Source organism: Colius striatus, chromosome 11 (assembly GCF_028858725.1).
Source record: "Colius striatus isolate bColStr4 chromosome 11, bColStr4.1.hap1, whole genome shotgun sequence".
In the NCBI taxonomy this organism is placed as follows: domain Eukaryota; kingdom Metazoa; phylum Chordata; class Aves; order Coliiformes; family Coliidae; genus Colius; species Colius striatus.
Genome location: NC_084769.1, coordinates 10,748,671 through 10,763,670, shown reverse-complemented (window position 1 = coordinate 10,763,670; position 15,000 = coordinate 10,748,671). Strand labels below are relative to the sequence as shown.

The 15,000-nt window shown below is 45.2% G+C and overlaps 2 protein-coding genes across 7 annotated transcripts in view; one reads left to right on the top strand and one right to left on the bottom strand.

Moving 5' to 3' along the window:
• The first annotated feature begins 102 nt into the window (after nucleotides 1-102).
• On the top strand, nucleotides 103-14,404 carry CEP70 (centrosomal protein 70). Of its 6 annotated transcripts, none has more exons than XM_062004746.1 (16): nucleotides 103-217; nucleotides 681-777; nucleotides 931-1,054; nucleotides 1,350-1,530; nucleotides 2,469-2,638; nucleotides 3,986-4,045; nucleotides 4,644-4,743; nucleotides 5,122-5,210; nucleotides 5,563-5,637; nucleotides 6,689-6,791; nucleotides 7,468-7,638; nucleotides 8,268-8,414; nucleotides 8,897-9,065; nucleotides 10,325-10,439; nucleotides 11,360-11,439; nucleotides 11,829-14,404. In XM_062004746.1, exons 1-16 carry the CDS (start codon nucleotides 209-211, stop codon nucleotides 11,888-11,890), a joined length of 1,752 nt encoding a protein of 583 aa, XP_061860730.1. In that variant the 5' UTR covers nucleotides 103-208; the 3' UTR covers nucleotides 11,891-14,404. The 6 variants fall into 6 exon arrangements, with proteins under 6 accessions (XP_061860730.1, XP_061860729.1, XP_061860731.1 ...); XM_062004745.1 differs by having other exon boundaries at nucleotides 678-777; XM_062004747.1 differs by lacking the exon at nucleotides 3,986-4,045 and having other exon boundaries at nucleotides 678-777.
• The window catches only part of ESYT3 (extended synaptotagmin 3), a 34,196-nt gene continuing 32,759 nt past the window's right edge, over nucleotides 13,564-15,000 (bottom strand). Inside the window, exon 23 of the mRNA XM_062004738.1 lies at nucleotides 13,564-14,328. Within this exon, the coding sequence (XP_061860722.1) occupies nucleotides 14,295-14,328 (34 nt within the window). The 3' untranslated portion in view covers nucleotides 13,564-14,294. The remainder of the gene's footprint in view (nucleotides 14,329-15,000) is intronic.

Genomic DNA, 15,000 nt, shown 5'->3' with positions numbered 1-15,000 from the left:
CGCGGCCTCTCACCCCCTTCCTCCTGTCCCCTCCCCTGGGCTGCGGGCGGGCCGTTACCGCCGGGCCGCCGCGCTTCCGCCCGCCTTCGCGCCGGCCCGGGAAGAGGCCGCACGGCGCAGCCAGCCGGGACCTGCCGAGGCTCTGCGTGCTGGTGACTGAGCCCTCCGCGCCCCGCCGGCGGCGGTCCGAGCGCGGGCGGCCCTCGCCATGACAGAGGTACCGTGGTGGACGTGGGGAGGCTATTGTTGGTGCTTGGTAGCTTAAAACAAACAAGCATTAACCGCCAGAGCAGGGGCACGGCTGCTCTGAGGGCTTCTCTCTGAGCCGGGGCAGGCGGCTGCGGGCATGCGGAGCCACCCGGGACCCTCGTGTCCCATTTTTGCCAAGGAAAGTTTTACTCCTCCACTCGTACTTCTCATTCAAATAGCGATCGGGAAATCTGTGTGTCCTGTATATTGTTAAGTACACGTCTTCCCAACACTTCTTGCAGGTCCTATTGCAAGCCTTGCGAGCCCTCTGTTAGTGGCTGGGGCTTCTTGGGGGGCTGGCGTTGCTTTGTTTTCATTTAGGGGCACTTGGTATCTTCCACTGCCTGCACAACGGGAAGGACAGGAGACTGTGCCCTGAACTTGAGAGCTCAGGTTTGTGTCTCTTCTTCCCTTTCTTCCAACGGCAGCAGGAGAAGGCAGAATGGGAAAACTTAAACAAGCTGTTAATGCGCCGCGGGTTGAAGCCGGTGACTCTTGCTGCCTCTCCAAGCTGCAGAAATGTAACAGGTTAGCAAACGCTAATTTTGCAAGTGTTTGGGCCTGGAAATAGCCTGAGTTCATAAGGCATCTCTACCACCACTGCTTCCAAATGGGAGCTGAGATGTGACCTTCTTCAGCTATTAAAAGGCTTTCATTATGATTTTGCTTATGTGTCTGCAGATATGATTGTCTTAGACAGTCAGTCTTGTCTAGGAATAAGAATTGCATTAGAAACACTGGTGGAAGACACTGACCGACAGCAGAAAATTATGCAGGGGCTGATGGAGACCAATCGTTGTCTTAGGTAAGATGCAGGGGGAGGAACTTCCCTGCTAATGGAAAGCAGAAGTATTGTCAGAGGTGGAACTTTTGTCACACCCAAGACCTTTTCCCTGAGATTATTCTCCAATGTGCAGCAATGTTGGCCTTTCGAGCTCTTCTGTTCTTTCATCTTCATTTGCTGCTTCTTCCCACACCAGGATATCTCCCATACCTCCAGCCACAGGCTATTTTTGAGCAGTACCAGACAATATTTCCAGGCTTGTTCTTCCTTCACTGTCTGTAGTGAAATCGAGGTGTTTCTTTGACATTGTCTTCAGAGATGAGATACGACAGGAACGTGGTCGGGCATCTCAGCAAGAGCAACGGGCTAATGATTTGGAAAATGTGGTGAAAAACATTAAGGCCAAAATTTGTCAACTGGAAGATGAGACGATAGCTAACGTTTGCCAGCAGCAGAATCGAGTCAAAGAACTTCAAAGGGAGCAACAGGTTTCACAGGTAATTGGGACTGTGCTATCTGAGGATTCAAACTTTGGACTTTTTATACAAGCCCTAAAAATGTTTACATTGATCAAAACAAACGTGAAGCTGGGGCCACAGGGTTAGTACACTGTTTATATGTAAGATTTCTGAATCTATACAGAATTTTCTAGCCAGAACTTGGAAGAATATCCGTGTCCTTCTCCTACTGCCTCTTGTATGGCTAAAACCCAAGTACAAAGCCTCTTTGTGACCAAGTGCCTACTTGGGCATGTGTACTACAGTCTCTAGCTTGTGGGGCAGAATCATTTCATAATCACAGAATGTTAAGGGTTGGAAGGGACCTTGAAAGATCATTCAGCCCAACCCCTCTGCCAGAGCAGGGCCACCTAGAGTAGGTCACACAGATGGGTTTGGAATGTCCCCAGAGAAGGAGACTCCACAACCCATCTGGGCAGCCAGTTCCAGTGCTCCCTCACCTGAACAGGGAAGAAATTCTTCCTTGTATTTCTCTGGAACCTCTTCTGTTCCAGCTTGTACCCCTTGCCCCTTGTCCTATCATTGCCCATCACTGAGAACAGCCTGGCTCCATCCTCCTGACATCCAGCCTTTACATATTTGAAATGTTAGTGAGGTTACCCCTCAGTCTCCTCCAAGCTGAAGAGCCCCAGCTCCCTCAGCCTTTCATCATGAGGAAGATGCTCCATTCCCTTCTTCATCTTGGTGGCCCTGCCCTGAACTCTCTCCAGCAGCTCCCTGTCCTTGAACTGAAAGGTCCAGAACTGGACACAATATTCCAGATGTGGTCTCCTGAGGGCAGAGTAGAGGGGGAGGAGAACCTCGACCTACTGCCCACAGCCCTTCTCATACAGTCCAGGATGCCATTGGCCTTCTTGGCCATGAGGGCACATTGCTGGCTTATGCTCATAATGCCCTCTCCTGTTATTTGTTCCCAGGCAAAATATCAAGAGCAGCAGGACAAGCTGCAAGAACAGGAAGAGGTGATTGCCCGTCTGCAGAAGGAGCTGTGCAAAGCCGGGCTGGAGGAGCAGCGGCGTGTTGCCACTCAGGACAAAATCTTTTGTCAGTTTTGCAGAAGAGCTCCCAAGTCTCTTCTAGATCAGCAGTAAGCAATTTTCTTCTGTTGGTGAATGACCTGTAACATTGAGTGAAGCAGATTTTAAAGTAGCTGGTCTCAATATTTATATGGGGGTGGGGAGAGGAAAGCTGGCCACCTCAGCAATACAAGCTGAAATGCGACTTTTGGTAAAGGTGCTGCAATGCAGTAATTCTCTCTTGTATATAACTACAAGAGATGGATAGATCCATGGCAGAAATACAGAAATTACCAGCCACAGAATCACACAGGATCACAGAATGGTCAGGGTTGGAAGGGACCTCTAGACATCGTCCAGTCCAACCCTCCTGCCAAAGCAAGTTCGCCTAGATTGGGTCACACGGAAACACATCCAGGCGGATTTGGAAACCTCTTGAGAAGGAGACTCTGTACACTAGGTGTCAGCAAAGAGAAGGGAATGACTCACTCCTCTCTAGGATGCAGCATCTGCTAGGGGGATCTCATCCTGGGATTCTCACAATTTCAAATGTAAATTAAGAAAGCAATCACGACAAAACCCCAGCGTCCCTCAGAAACCCTTTTCAGTTTTGGAAAGTAGTCTTTGCAATTGCTGTAAGGCTTCCCAGGTCCTTTAGGGAAAGTTCTTTCAGTATCCCAGTCTCGTGTCTCTTGCAGTAGGATCTCTGTAAGTTGTGCTGTAATCAGAGATTTGCCAATCCTTAGGCATTGGGTAGCCATCACTTTATAATGCTGATGTCACCTGGTTTTCTAGCCCTGGTTATCAGTCTTGACCTGGGAGGCATTTGAAAGGGATTGTGTGTGCACAGCTCCGTTCTCCTGCCTGTGCTGTATGAGAGCAAGGATCACTAGATTTGGTTTGCTGTGCTTCCTCACCTGTGTCCCAAACCAGCACTCTGAGTGCTCACAAGGCAAGGCAGTTTCTCAGCTGTTCCATGTTTTGTGTCTGTATTGTTTTGCAGCTGCTTCAAAAGCACTTTTAGTTTCTTTCTAGACATGTGCTCTCAGGCTGTGCAGGACCTGAGCTCTCTGCCTCCTGCAGTGGTTGCTGAGCCCAAGCCCTCAGGTCTGTGCCTCTCTGTTAGGTTTTCCTGGCTCAACATAGTCATGTGATGAGGAGGCTGTCAAGAGGATTTAGCTTTATTCTCCCCTTGATAGTTTTCCCCCTTTAGACTAGTAGAGAGTTAATGCCTCTTCGGTTGTGGAAAACTGTGACCACATTTGGTGTGGGAGGAAACCCACTGTTTGGAGCAGTGGTTTCTGAAGTGTGGAGCAGTGGTGGAGGCTGACCTGTTCCCACAGCTTGGTCACAGTGTCCTTCAGGCATGATTTTGTGACAGTGTCTGAGATTCAAAATTCCATTGTTTCTTTCTTTAGGTTCCTTAGTCTGATTGATTACTATGAATCTCAAATTAGTCAAATGAAAAAGGAGCTAAGGTAGGTCTCATCTGATGCCTTATGGTTCTACTACTGCTTAAAACTGTCTTACTCTGTACTGTTCTTAAGTCTTATAACTGTCAGTCAGGCTGAGCAGCTGCTCAGCCAGGAGGCCAGAACAGCTAGGAAGCTGGGGGTCTTTAGACACATGAGTTGTAATTCCTTACTTTTTTCTCCTTCCCTTCCTCTTTTGCCATGGTTCACCAGCAGAAATACTGCACTAGCTGTGCTCAGGCCACTGATCTCCTAACCAAAAGGAACACCAGCTTTTCAGCTGTCTTGCAGTGCCTGCGTGGTACAAAGCAACAAGCAGACACTTGAGACATTCCCATAATCTGACATTATTGTTTTGAAAACTGAAATGGGATTTGCTTGTACTGGAGTTTCTCTTGAGGAATAAGTGCACATAATTAATTTCTGGGAAGCTGTTTCAAATGTAATAGAGAAGGACAGTGAATCTTAGGGCAGAAGTTCTGTTCTATTTGCTTTGCAGTTCACAGAAACAGTATTAAATCATTCATAAGTGCCAACTAAACCAGCTTTGGTCATTGAGGTAATTGAATTACAGTAAGCTGAGGCAATTTCTTTTTCCTAACAGGCAATATAAAAAAGATGAAGACCAAGCAGAGAGAGAAGCAAAAAGCAAGGAAGAATTCTTGAATCTAGATGCTACTCCTAATTATAGAGCACTGCTCACGGTACGGAACTGCCAAGAATAAGTCAGTGCAAATCTCTACCCTTCAAGAGCCACATGTTTCTATGTGTGTGGCTTCCATCTCCTCATTCTTGTCTTCTTAATGTGTGACCTGGGCAGGTTTTGCTGCCTTTATGCAAAGGTTTGGTACTATGTTGTGAGTTGTCTTTGCAGGGGACTGCGTGGAGCTCCTGAATTGCGGGTTCTCCACCTCTGCTCTACTGCAGCAGCCCCCTGATCTCAGTCAGCTAATTCCTCATCCATGCTGTCTTGCTGTGTAGGCAAATGGGAACCCTTAACACATCCCTACTTTAAAGGAGTGTTCAAGCTTGTTGATTACAGAATGAGTGAAGTAAAAGAAGTAACACAGTCTATGTTGCAGTCTTTCCAGAAGCAGCTTATTGAAACAAAAGCCAGGAATGAACAGCTTTTGCTGGAAAACATAAATCTCAAGAAAGATTTGGAAGTAAGGTGAGAAGGGTTAAGTATCATCCTTGGTAAGGGCTCTTGGGTAGACTTTGCTTTGCAAAGAAAGAAACTGAAAGCACCAGCAGCTGTAAAAGTGTGAAATCTGCCTTCAGAAGCCCTTTGTAGAGATAAGATACTGCAGCAAGTCAACCTTCCCTCCCTATGCTGTTAATAACAACAGCTGCTGAGGTTAGCTTGCTGTTCACTGCTGTTGCCATGTAGAAATGTTGCACAATTTCATTCCCAGAATGATGTTGCAGCACTGCCAAAGCTTTCTGACTTTTTTTACTTGGCTTAGGTTTATAGATACCTTCAAATGCGAGACGTGTCATGTGGTACTTATTCTTTCTCCCAGACCAACTGCACAGGAACTAAAACTGTACAAGCACCAAGTGAAGAAACTAGAGAAAACTTTAAAGAAAACTATGCAGTAAGTATATTTCTTCAGGAACTGTGATGAACCCTCTGAACTTCTTAAGGCAAAGATACTCGGCAACCTGTAGTGTGTGTAACAGCCTATAAAGCACGTGCCTTACCACCCTTCTTTGGAGCCTGGATATGGGCAGCAAATGCTGCCGTATGTCTAAAACACACCCTGCAAATCTCAGAACTGATGGTGTGGTCTCCAAAAGGAGGCACAGCAGTGTGTCTCTTTTATTTCATTTTATCTTTCTGCATTGGATTTGAGTGCTGTTGCAGGCAGTATGGTCAGCACCAAACTCTGGTGGTTGCTGCTTCTGCAAGCTATAAAGAAAGCTCCTGGTTATGTTCTGGATGATGAGTGGGAAAGTATGAGTTGGCAGAATGCTGCAGTTTCTGAAGTTATGTCCCTATGATTCTTAAAAATGTACTTGCTTTCTTAAACACTGCTAAGAAAATACATTGCAGGTATTAAAGATCCACTATTGACAAAGTGGTTTTATCTGTAGTTTCGCTTAATCATTCCTACCTATGTATAGTGAATGCTGAATATTTCCTAGCCCCAAAAAGACATCACTTACACTTCAAAAATGTTCAGTTCTTCATTTTACATCTTGTGTATTTAAATGTGTTTTTTCTCTCATGCAGTGGGTGTGATTTAGATGGTAGTTTTAGAGAATGTCATCTTAGATTTGACAAGAAGAGTAGCAGGCTATATATGGTAAGCCAGGAAGGATGTTGAAGTAGAAGCAAATAAAGACTGTGAGCATTGAGTTTGACTCTTTTGAGTAAAGTCTGGATTTTAAGTCTTCAGCCCCAGTAGAACCTCTGGTAACAGAACCACTGTACAGATGGTGAAGACTTGAGATAAGTTACTGATATTTACATGAGGTATTACATTCTTCAGCTAGTTCAGTTGGATGGAATTCTATTGGCAGGCATCATAAAACAGAGATTTTGCTTAGTAGGTGTAAGTATATGGTATATAGGCTGCATACCTTGTTCTTTAATCAAGTTGAAAGCAGTATCTCCTGCTGAGGCTCCTTGTGTGTGGTGTGTAGAGCTTCAGGATGCAGCACTGGAGAGAGAATAGAAGAAAAGAAAGAACCCGAGAGTATCCCAGGAGTGGATCAGCTGCAAGGGCTTTGCCAGCAATACTTACAGGTATGCACGTTTTATCTGTACTGGGTGTATCTAGCACTGGTACAACAGAATATCATACAGGAGTTTAACTGTGTGAACTGAAGGATGCAACTTTGAGTCTAAGAGTTCAGATGAAGCCTCCTCCCCACATGATGCATAACGTCCTGGATCTGGCAGTTAATGTAGGCTTGTTCTTAATTGTTCTGTCTTGGTGTAAACTGTCTGAACATACAGCAAGGAAGCAGAGATTAGGTTGGCAAACACTGAACCAGTGATTTAGCTGAAGTCTTTTCAGGATAGGGGATTTGTTCAAGGTCTTGGTCAAAACAGATCCTTGTGTGATGGTTTCAAACGTGCCTGAGGAGATAGTAGCTTTTATTTTAATTTGAATAAAGAAAAAAACCAAATGTAATAAAACTTAGGATTATGTGAACTGTGGAAGCAGCAATGCCTCCAGTGGCTAGATGTTAAATATCCCTCAAAGGGAAGGATATTTGCATTACTTTTACATACCTCCCAGGTAGCGTTTTTAAGAATCTTTGACTCTATTACATATTGAATGCATCGTAAATTCATCCCTAGTAACTCACTGGAGCTATTTATGATTTAATGTTTAGATGATCATGACTGCTGGAGAGGGATTTTGTTATGAGATGTCACACATGTGAGCAATAACATCTTTTATTTGGTGTTGAAGGTTTTGTCCCACATTGATTCTGTTTTGCGAAGCCCAAGAGCTCCTCCACTGATATACAGGCGCAGTAAAGGGACAGTGCCAAACTTTACTAAAGAGAATGGACAGAAATGTGGATTTGAGCACCTTCCACTGACTATAGAAATGTGGGCAGATCAGCTCATGGCCCTAAAGGTAATGCACTATTATACTCAGCTTTATATTCCCCCTTTCATCTGCTGACCACCCCTCCATCTCTCTTCCTGGAGGGTTTTTTTCTGTGTGTAGCTTTTGTTATTGCCTGACTTGATGGTAAACCTTAAAAAGTACGCTGCTGTCCATTTACAGACCACTTTAAAACCAGAGTAAAGTGAAAAATGTGCAGTGTGCCTGCAGGCCAGAGGTATTCCTCTGCATATATTGTCCAGATATTTTTGTTCACTGGCTGAATCCTTAAGAAGACCCTTAAGCTTTAGAGTCTGCGTGCTCCCACGTGAATGATGATGCATTCTCTTTCTTCCTTTTGTTTTGCCAGAACTGTAACTTTGTCATCTAAATACAAGAGAAGTAGTTTTGTTTAAAACCAGACTCTCTATGACCAATGTTTCTTCTTTCACTGAAACTACAATATATGAAGCACATCAGTTTTTAGACTATCAGCATTCATTTTAAACCCAAGAATGTAAGCAAGATCCATGAAAACTAAAACCTTGCTGTCTCCAGTACTGGAAGGCATATGAGAGACAGAAAATCTGCACGTTTCTGTAATAAAGGCGGCTTTAATAGGTCACTACAATGAGATGTCCTCTCCTTTTGTTTAAAAGGATTTGCATAGGTCCCTGAGAAAACTGTCACTAGAATTGGTGCCTTGGCACACTGCAGATCTGCAGGATAACAGAGAATCCATACGAGTTGAAGATCTCCAGTTCATGGTAGATGCAATTTTGGAAGAAATAGAAAATAAGGCAAAGGTAACTCTTGCCAGGGGTTGATAATGACAAGTTACTATGGAATTCTTAACTGCATTCTTCAGACAGCCTTGAGATTTGCACATTTGAAAGCCTTGCAGGGTTTAAGAAACAGCTGTTTGAAGATATTCAATAGCCACAGAGTGCTTTTACATCATTGATACATTCACCTTGGGGAAGACTGCTTTAGTCAAAGCTGTTTGACCAGTGATGAATTTGCATCGCCCTGTAGTCTTAGCTATTCCCCTGCTGTTTCTCACGCAGCATGGAAAATACATGAGTATCCTTAGTAAGCAACAGTGAAGGAAGCTTTCAAAAGGGTATTTTTGGTTTGCTGGATACTTATCTGATTATGTCTGTCTTCAGACTTAAGAATATTTGAACTGATGTGATTTAATAAGGGAACTTTTACCTGTAGACTGGTTTAAAAGAACCTTTGCTTTGTTAAGCAATGACATGGACTTATTTTCTTCTGTTTGCTGCAGAATGGCCAGACACCCTCTTCACCCAGCCTGTTTGCCATAGTCTCTCACTTCCAGAAGCTGTTTGATGTGAATTCTCTGAATGGTGTTTATCCACGAATGAATGAGGTTTACACAAAGCTTGGGGAAATGACCAATGCTATGAGAAATCTCCATGAGCTGCTGCAACTAGGTGAAGACTTCGAGAGTCTGTTCAGTAAAGGAAGAAGACAAGTAAAAGGCTGATCTGTTCACAGAAAATACATTGAGCTGCTGAGAAATGAGTAAAGTGGGTGCTGTCAGTTGGGAGTTCAAATAGCAAAGCCCCATTCTTGGGAAGCCTTCAGCAGTTCCTGAGGTCTGGCAGGCAGGCAGAGGAAGGAATAATGCAGGAAACAGAGTTTTTAGGGTTTTTCTTAAAGCTTTGTTTCCAGTGAGTCAACTTGGTAATTCCTGACCACAGAATGATAGAATTTGTTCAACTGGAAGAGACTTTTAAGATCATTGAGCCCAGCCTTTGTCCCAGCCCTATCAACCACTAGAACCACCATCTATCATTCTGTACTTACAAAATAACAACTTTAAGAAAGAATAACTCAATCTCTGCTGCAGATATCTACGTAGTAATTAATTCAAATGTAGTTATGTCCAGTCCTCAGAAATTTCCATCTTATGTCACCAAATTGTAAAGACAGCTTGTTGTTGACTTTCACAAACGAAGGGACAGCACTCAGAGGCATGCTTAGGGCCTTCCCACCACCCCTTCTCTAATGATCTGTACTTCTGGAGAGCAGGGACTGTTGCAGCTTGTGGGTTCCAAGGTCTGGCTCTGCTGCTGGGCCTCACTAGAGGAGGGAGCAGCCATCCTATCTGCAGCCAGCACAGGATAGGGAGGGAGCCTCGTGTCTCCCTAATCACAAAGCAGTGGAGCTCAGGGCATGCCTTCTCCAGGCCTAGTTCTTCTGAAATGGAGGGAGAAAAGGACCAAGAGGCTGTAATTTGCAGTCACAGCAGTCAAAGTAGATAAAATCCAATACCTAAACATCTTTTGGCTGCGACAGAGTATTTATTGAGCAGATTCCTTGTTGGCCTAGGCCCTGTACCCTGCTCCTGCTGTGTTACAGGAACATAAGGAATAACCCTCTCTCTCTAATGTCAGTTGTCCAATTTCCCTTGCTGTTGTAGGGTAAACTTTAGAACCATCTCTGCTGTGAAAACACAGTGCTGTGTCTGCCAAGTTTTTTTAGCCACTAAAGGCTTAATGAAAGATTCCCTGTTGCCAGCTAACAGGAGGTTATTTCTGACCATAGGCACTTGGTTTGCTGTGAATGATGGAACTTATACACCTGGATGTGTGAAAGCTGAATGAAACCTGGGCACCTGCAAGAACAGGATTGTGTCTGAAATACTTTGCTGTTACCACTGTTAAACGTGAAGTGTTTGTTTTTCCAGACAGTTCAGCTCCACCCACTGTGGTAGTGGATACTGTTGGGAAACTGTGTGACACGATTAATGAGAACGTGACTGAGCAGGTACAGCAGCTTCTGGGGACCCAAGACATCCACAGGTATGTGGGGCAAATCCCCTGGTCACCATTCTTGTGACATCAAATGGAGTAGCTGAGACAAGTGGCTAAAACTGATACTGAAAAGTGAGCTGTGCCAGTAAGGAGGCTTCCACTATCCTACCTGAAACAAATCTTTAGTGCTTCAAAAAGGATCAAGTTGGCAAAGAGAAGAATTAAGGCCAGACTGTTGCAAAGCAGCTTGGTTTGTGTGAATGAAGTAATCACATAAGCCATGCTAGGATGTGAGTTTCCTAAGGAGACAAAGCAAATACTGCATATGGGTGGGAAGGAGAAAGTGTTGATAGGTTCCAGCTGCAATATTGAGGTGTGTTAATTGCTAGGAGAATGTATTCCTTAGGCTGCCTCGTATTTTGTGAACTGGACGAATCCTGTTAGATCCTGAGCAGGTGACAACATACCTGTATGTGGTAGTGGACCCTGAGAGCTTGCAGCCAGCATGAACTCTGCAAACATACCAAAAACTGCTTGCAGCAGGCAGCAAGTCTGCCATGTGCTGGGATAACAATACACTTCCCTCAACCCTTCTGCCCTCCTGAGGGGTTTAACTAGGGCAGAGCTGCTCTCAAGCAACCCATGCTCCCCCTGAGGCAGTTATATCAGCCCCCCAGCCACTATATTTAGCATACACAGAGTAACATGCCAGCCCCAAAGTTACCTGGTGCTGTGGAAGGGGGAAAGGAAGGTTGTATGTAGTGACATTAGAGATCCTCTTTTGGCAGCTGACACTTGTTGGCTGTAGGTTTCAGAACCTGAGAAAACCTTTCTGGGGTAGATGGGTTTATGTCCTACTAAGCCTCAGCATTTTCAGAAAAGTCCTGACACAGTGGAGCAAAACAACCAAGGAGAGGAACACAGGTGCCCTGTTCCCTTTATCTGACCACCTCACTTCCATGTTTCAGTATAATCACTAAGCTGGAAGAACATGAGTGCTTCTTTCCACCATTCCAAGCTCTCATTCAAGATTTGCTCTGTCTTCTAGGTGAGTAATATTTGCAACAGGTGTAATTATCCTCATGACAACGCTTCCTCCTCAAACTTTAAATAGCTAACACGTGTTTTGTTTACTCCTGGTGTGCCAACACACAAGGAGGAGGTGCAGGGAGGTGAGAACTTTTGCCTCACTCTCTTCTTTCTCTCTTTCCTCAGGAAGCCACCAATATACTTTTTTCATTGAACACAGGGTTGTGTATATTCAATCATATCACTCATAGCATAAGCTAAACTGAGGTTTTTCCCAACATAATTAAAAGGGGTGAGGAGTTATTTCATTCCCTAACAGCATTTCTAGCAGTTAAGTTAGAATTTTGGCTGAACTTGAAAATGTTCTAGGTACCTATGCTTACCCTTTTGCTTTTCATCCTGTTTCAGAGATCAGGAACCTGGATGATATTTTACCCACTGTGCAAAATCTGAAAGTGGGAGCTAGTTAAGAGTGAGTCTGCTCTCCTCTAGCACCTCTAGTCTTACCTGTGAATGGACCTCTTGATGGGTATGATGCTACAGCTACCTCTGACCTCTCTTAGCCTGTGCTGGTTTAGCCCTGGCTGGTTGTCATGTGCTCGCCAAACCGTTCTGTCACTCCTAAACTGGCCAGGGGAGAGAGAAATATAACAAAGGGCTCATGAGTTAAGGACAGGGAGATCACTCAGCAGTTACCATCACAGGCACAACAGACTCAACTTGGGGAGAAGTGGTTTGATTTATTAATGAACAATCACAACAGAGTAGGGAAATGAGAAAACTCAAAACACCTCCCCCAATCCCTTCTCCTCGCAGGACTCCCCTTCCTTCCCCCACAGCGGTGCAGGTGATGGGGCTTGCAGTCAGTTCATTAACAGATGGACTTTGCCGCTGCTTCTTCTTAGGGGGAGGCCTCCTCACACCTCCCACTGCTACACTGTGGGGTCCCTCACACAGGAGACAGTCCCTCACAAATTTGTCCAGCGTTGGTCCTTCCCATGGGGGCAGCTCCTCACACCCTGCCCCAAGGTGCTCTAGCCTGAGTCCCTCACAGGATCACAAGTCCTGGCAGCAAACCTGCTCTGGCATGGGCTCCTCTGCCAACAGGCTCCCAGATCCTGCCAGGAACTTGCTGCAGGGTGAGCTTCCCACAGAGTCACAGTCTCCTTCAGGCAGCCCTTTGTTCTGGCTTGGGGTCCTCCACGGGCTGCAAGTGGATCTCTGCTCCCCAGTGGTCTCTATGGGCTGCAGGGGCACAGCTGTCTCACTATGGGCTGCCTGAGAACCTCGTCCCCCTCCTTCTCCACTGACCTTGGTGTCTATGGAGATATTCTCACTCCCTTCTGCTGTTGCTGCAGTTCAGCATCTGTGCAGCAACTTTTTCCTCTTCTCCAGTTTAATCACAGAGGTGTTACCTCAATCACCAATTGTCTTGGCCTTGGTCAGCTGCAGGTCCATCTCAAAGCCAGCTGGCACTGGCCCTGTCAGCTACAGGGGAAGCTTCTACAGCTCTTTGTTTAAAGAAGCCACTCGTGTAGCTCCCTGCTACCCAAACCTGCCCACACAAACCCACTACCTAGCCTCAGCACCAGGGGCAGAATTTTTGGCACAAATAAAACTGCTGAATTTTTTCAGTGGTCAATTTAAGAGAAAGTCACTGTAACTGCTCTCACCTGGTCTGCTCAAGCCAGAGAGAGATCTCTATATTCTGCCTCCAGCCTCAGAACCTGACTGCAGCACAAGGCCAACCCTGTGCCAGCCCCTGTGTCAGGTAGGAGATAAAGGGGGTCCTGCTGCATGGAGCAGCTGACAAGAGAGTTAGGGCTGTCTGGCTTTGCTGAAGAGCCTATTTTTAAATGCTGTTTACATTTTCAGATCTGTTGGGGATGCAAGCAAGTTGTTTTTCAGTGTGTTCTCTTTCTGGCTGTGCACTGAGGCAGACTAGGTGCGTGTAATCTAGGCCAAAAACATTTGAAACTTGCTTCAGGGGGTGGTTTGTGGGTTTCTGCCTAGCATGGATGGGAAGGTCTCAAGGTCATGTTTTGACAGTCAGTTTTAGAAAGGCAGAGATCTTATGCAAGGCAGTTAGAAGTTTATTGTGCAGAAACAAGTACACTAAGCTTCCAAAAATATTAGGGTATAATTTTGCTCTGATTTATTAATAAAGCTTTAGTTTACAAAACTCTGCTGTTCCTCAGGCAGAATGATTTACTCTCAAGGTTTACAAGACTTTGAAATGTACTGTAACAAAGAACAAAAGGCATCACAAACCTTAATGATGGGGTGGTAAACTCAACTCCCTGCTTTTGGCAGCTCATTCTGCACAGACCTGCAGCCACACCACTGAGATACCTCTGAACAGTGGAGTATCCAATTAGTTTCTCCAAAACCAATTGCTATTCGAGTCTTAAACAGTCTCTTTCAACAGTTTCTGTAGCCCTACAGATGAAGAATGCTGTTTAAAACACAAGTACTATGATTTTCATGTTAAAACAACATGAACAAGGATCCTGGGGAAGTGAAACTGCCAAGTGAAGTAATGACACTTTGCTGACAGTCTAAAAGGGCTCCAGGTCCAACACTTCCTCAGGAGAGTGTTCCTACTTCAGGGCCCTTGGGGGAAGATATGCCAGAAACAGCAAAAATAAGGGATTTCTTATTTAGGGACAAATTATTCCCAGTGGGGTTGGCTGCGTTTGTTTACTTCAGTGAGAACTAATGTCTGAGTATGATCATTAAATGTACACATCCTGAGCTGGGGACTGCTTCAAATGTGCAGTGACTGTTCAAAACACATTACTTACAAAAGACATATGTACATTCATAGAAAGCTGAGAAATTAGCAACTTCTGTACATGAGAAGGAATCACTCATTCACTTCTTGCGTCTGCTCCTGGTCAGCTCATACCTGCAAGACAGATACGGTAATAACAGTTGCTTAGGACTTTAAAGTGGCACAACAGAGAGAATGGAGCTGGGGTATTGCTGGTGTTTTGTAGGGGCTGGGGCAGAGGAGGCTGGGGCAGAGGAGGCTGGGGCAGAGGAGGCTGGGGCAGAGGAGGCTGGGGCAGAGGAGGCTGGGGCAGAGGAGGCTGGGGCAGAGGAGGCTGGGGAGATGCCTCCAGGCTCCGCACCAGGAACGGTGGATGCGTCACTGTTCCTCCTCCTCTCAGAACTGCCATCAGCTTATGTCAGACACCAGCTGGGCTGGGGAACTGGGCTCACTGCCTGCATAGAGGGCAAGCTCCTAGACTACCCCCACTGCATTCCTTGGTCTCCACTGAAGGAGAATGAAGAAAGAACTGCTGCCATTAACTATGGACGTAGAAGGAGAGAGGCCCTGGTTCTCAGCCCAGTGCTTAGGGTTCCAGTCTGAACCACAGTGAACACACAAGCAAAACTGTAAGTGTCTTATTAGAATAGTTTCTGTAAATGCTTTGTAATTAAAGTTTTATCATATATATATATTGCTGAGCATTAATTCTGTGAAGATCTTTATCCAAATTAAAATTTGTTGCAAGGTTACTTTAATAAACATAATTCTCTTCCTTATGCGTCCCAGTGGCTTTTATGGTAACTT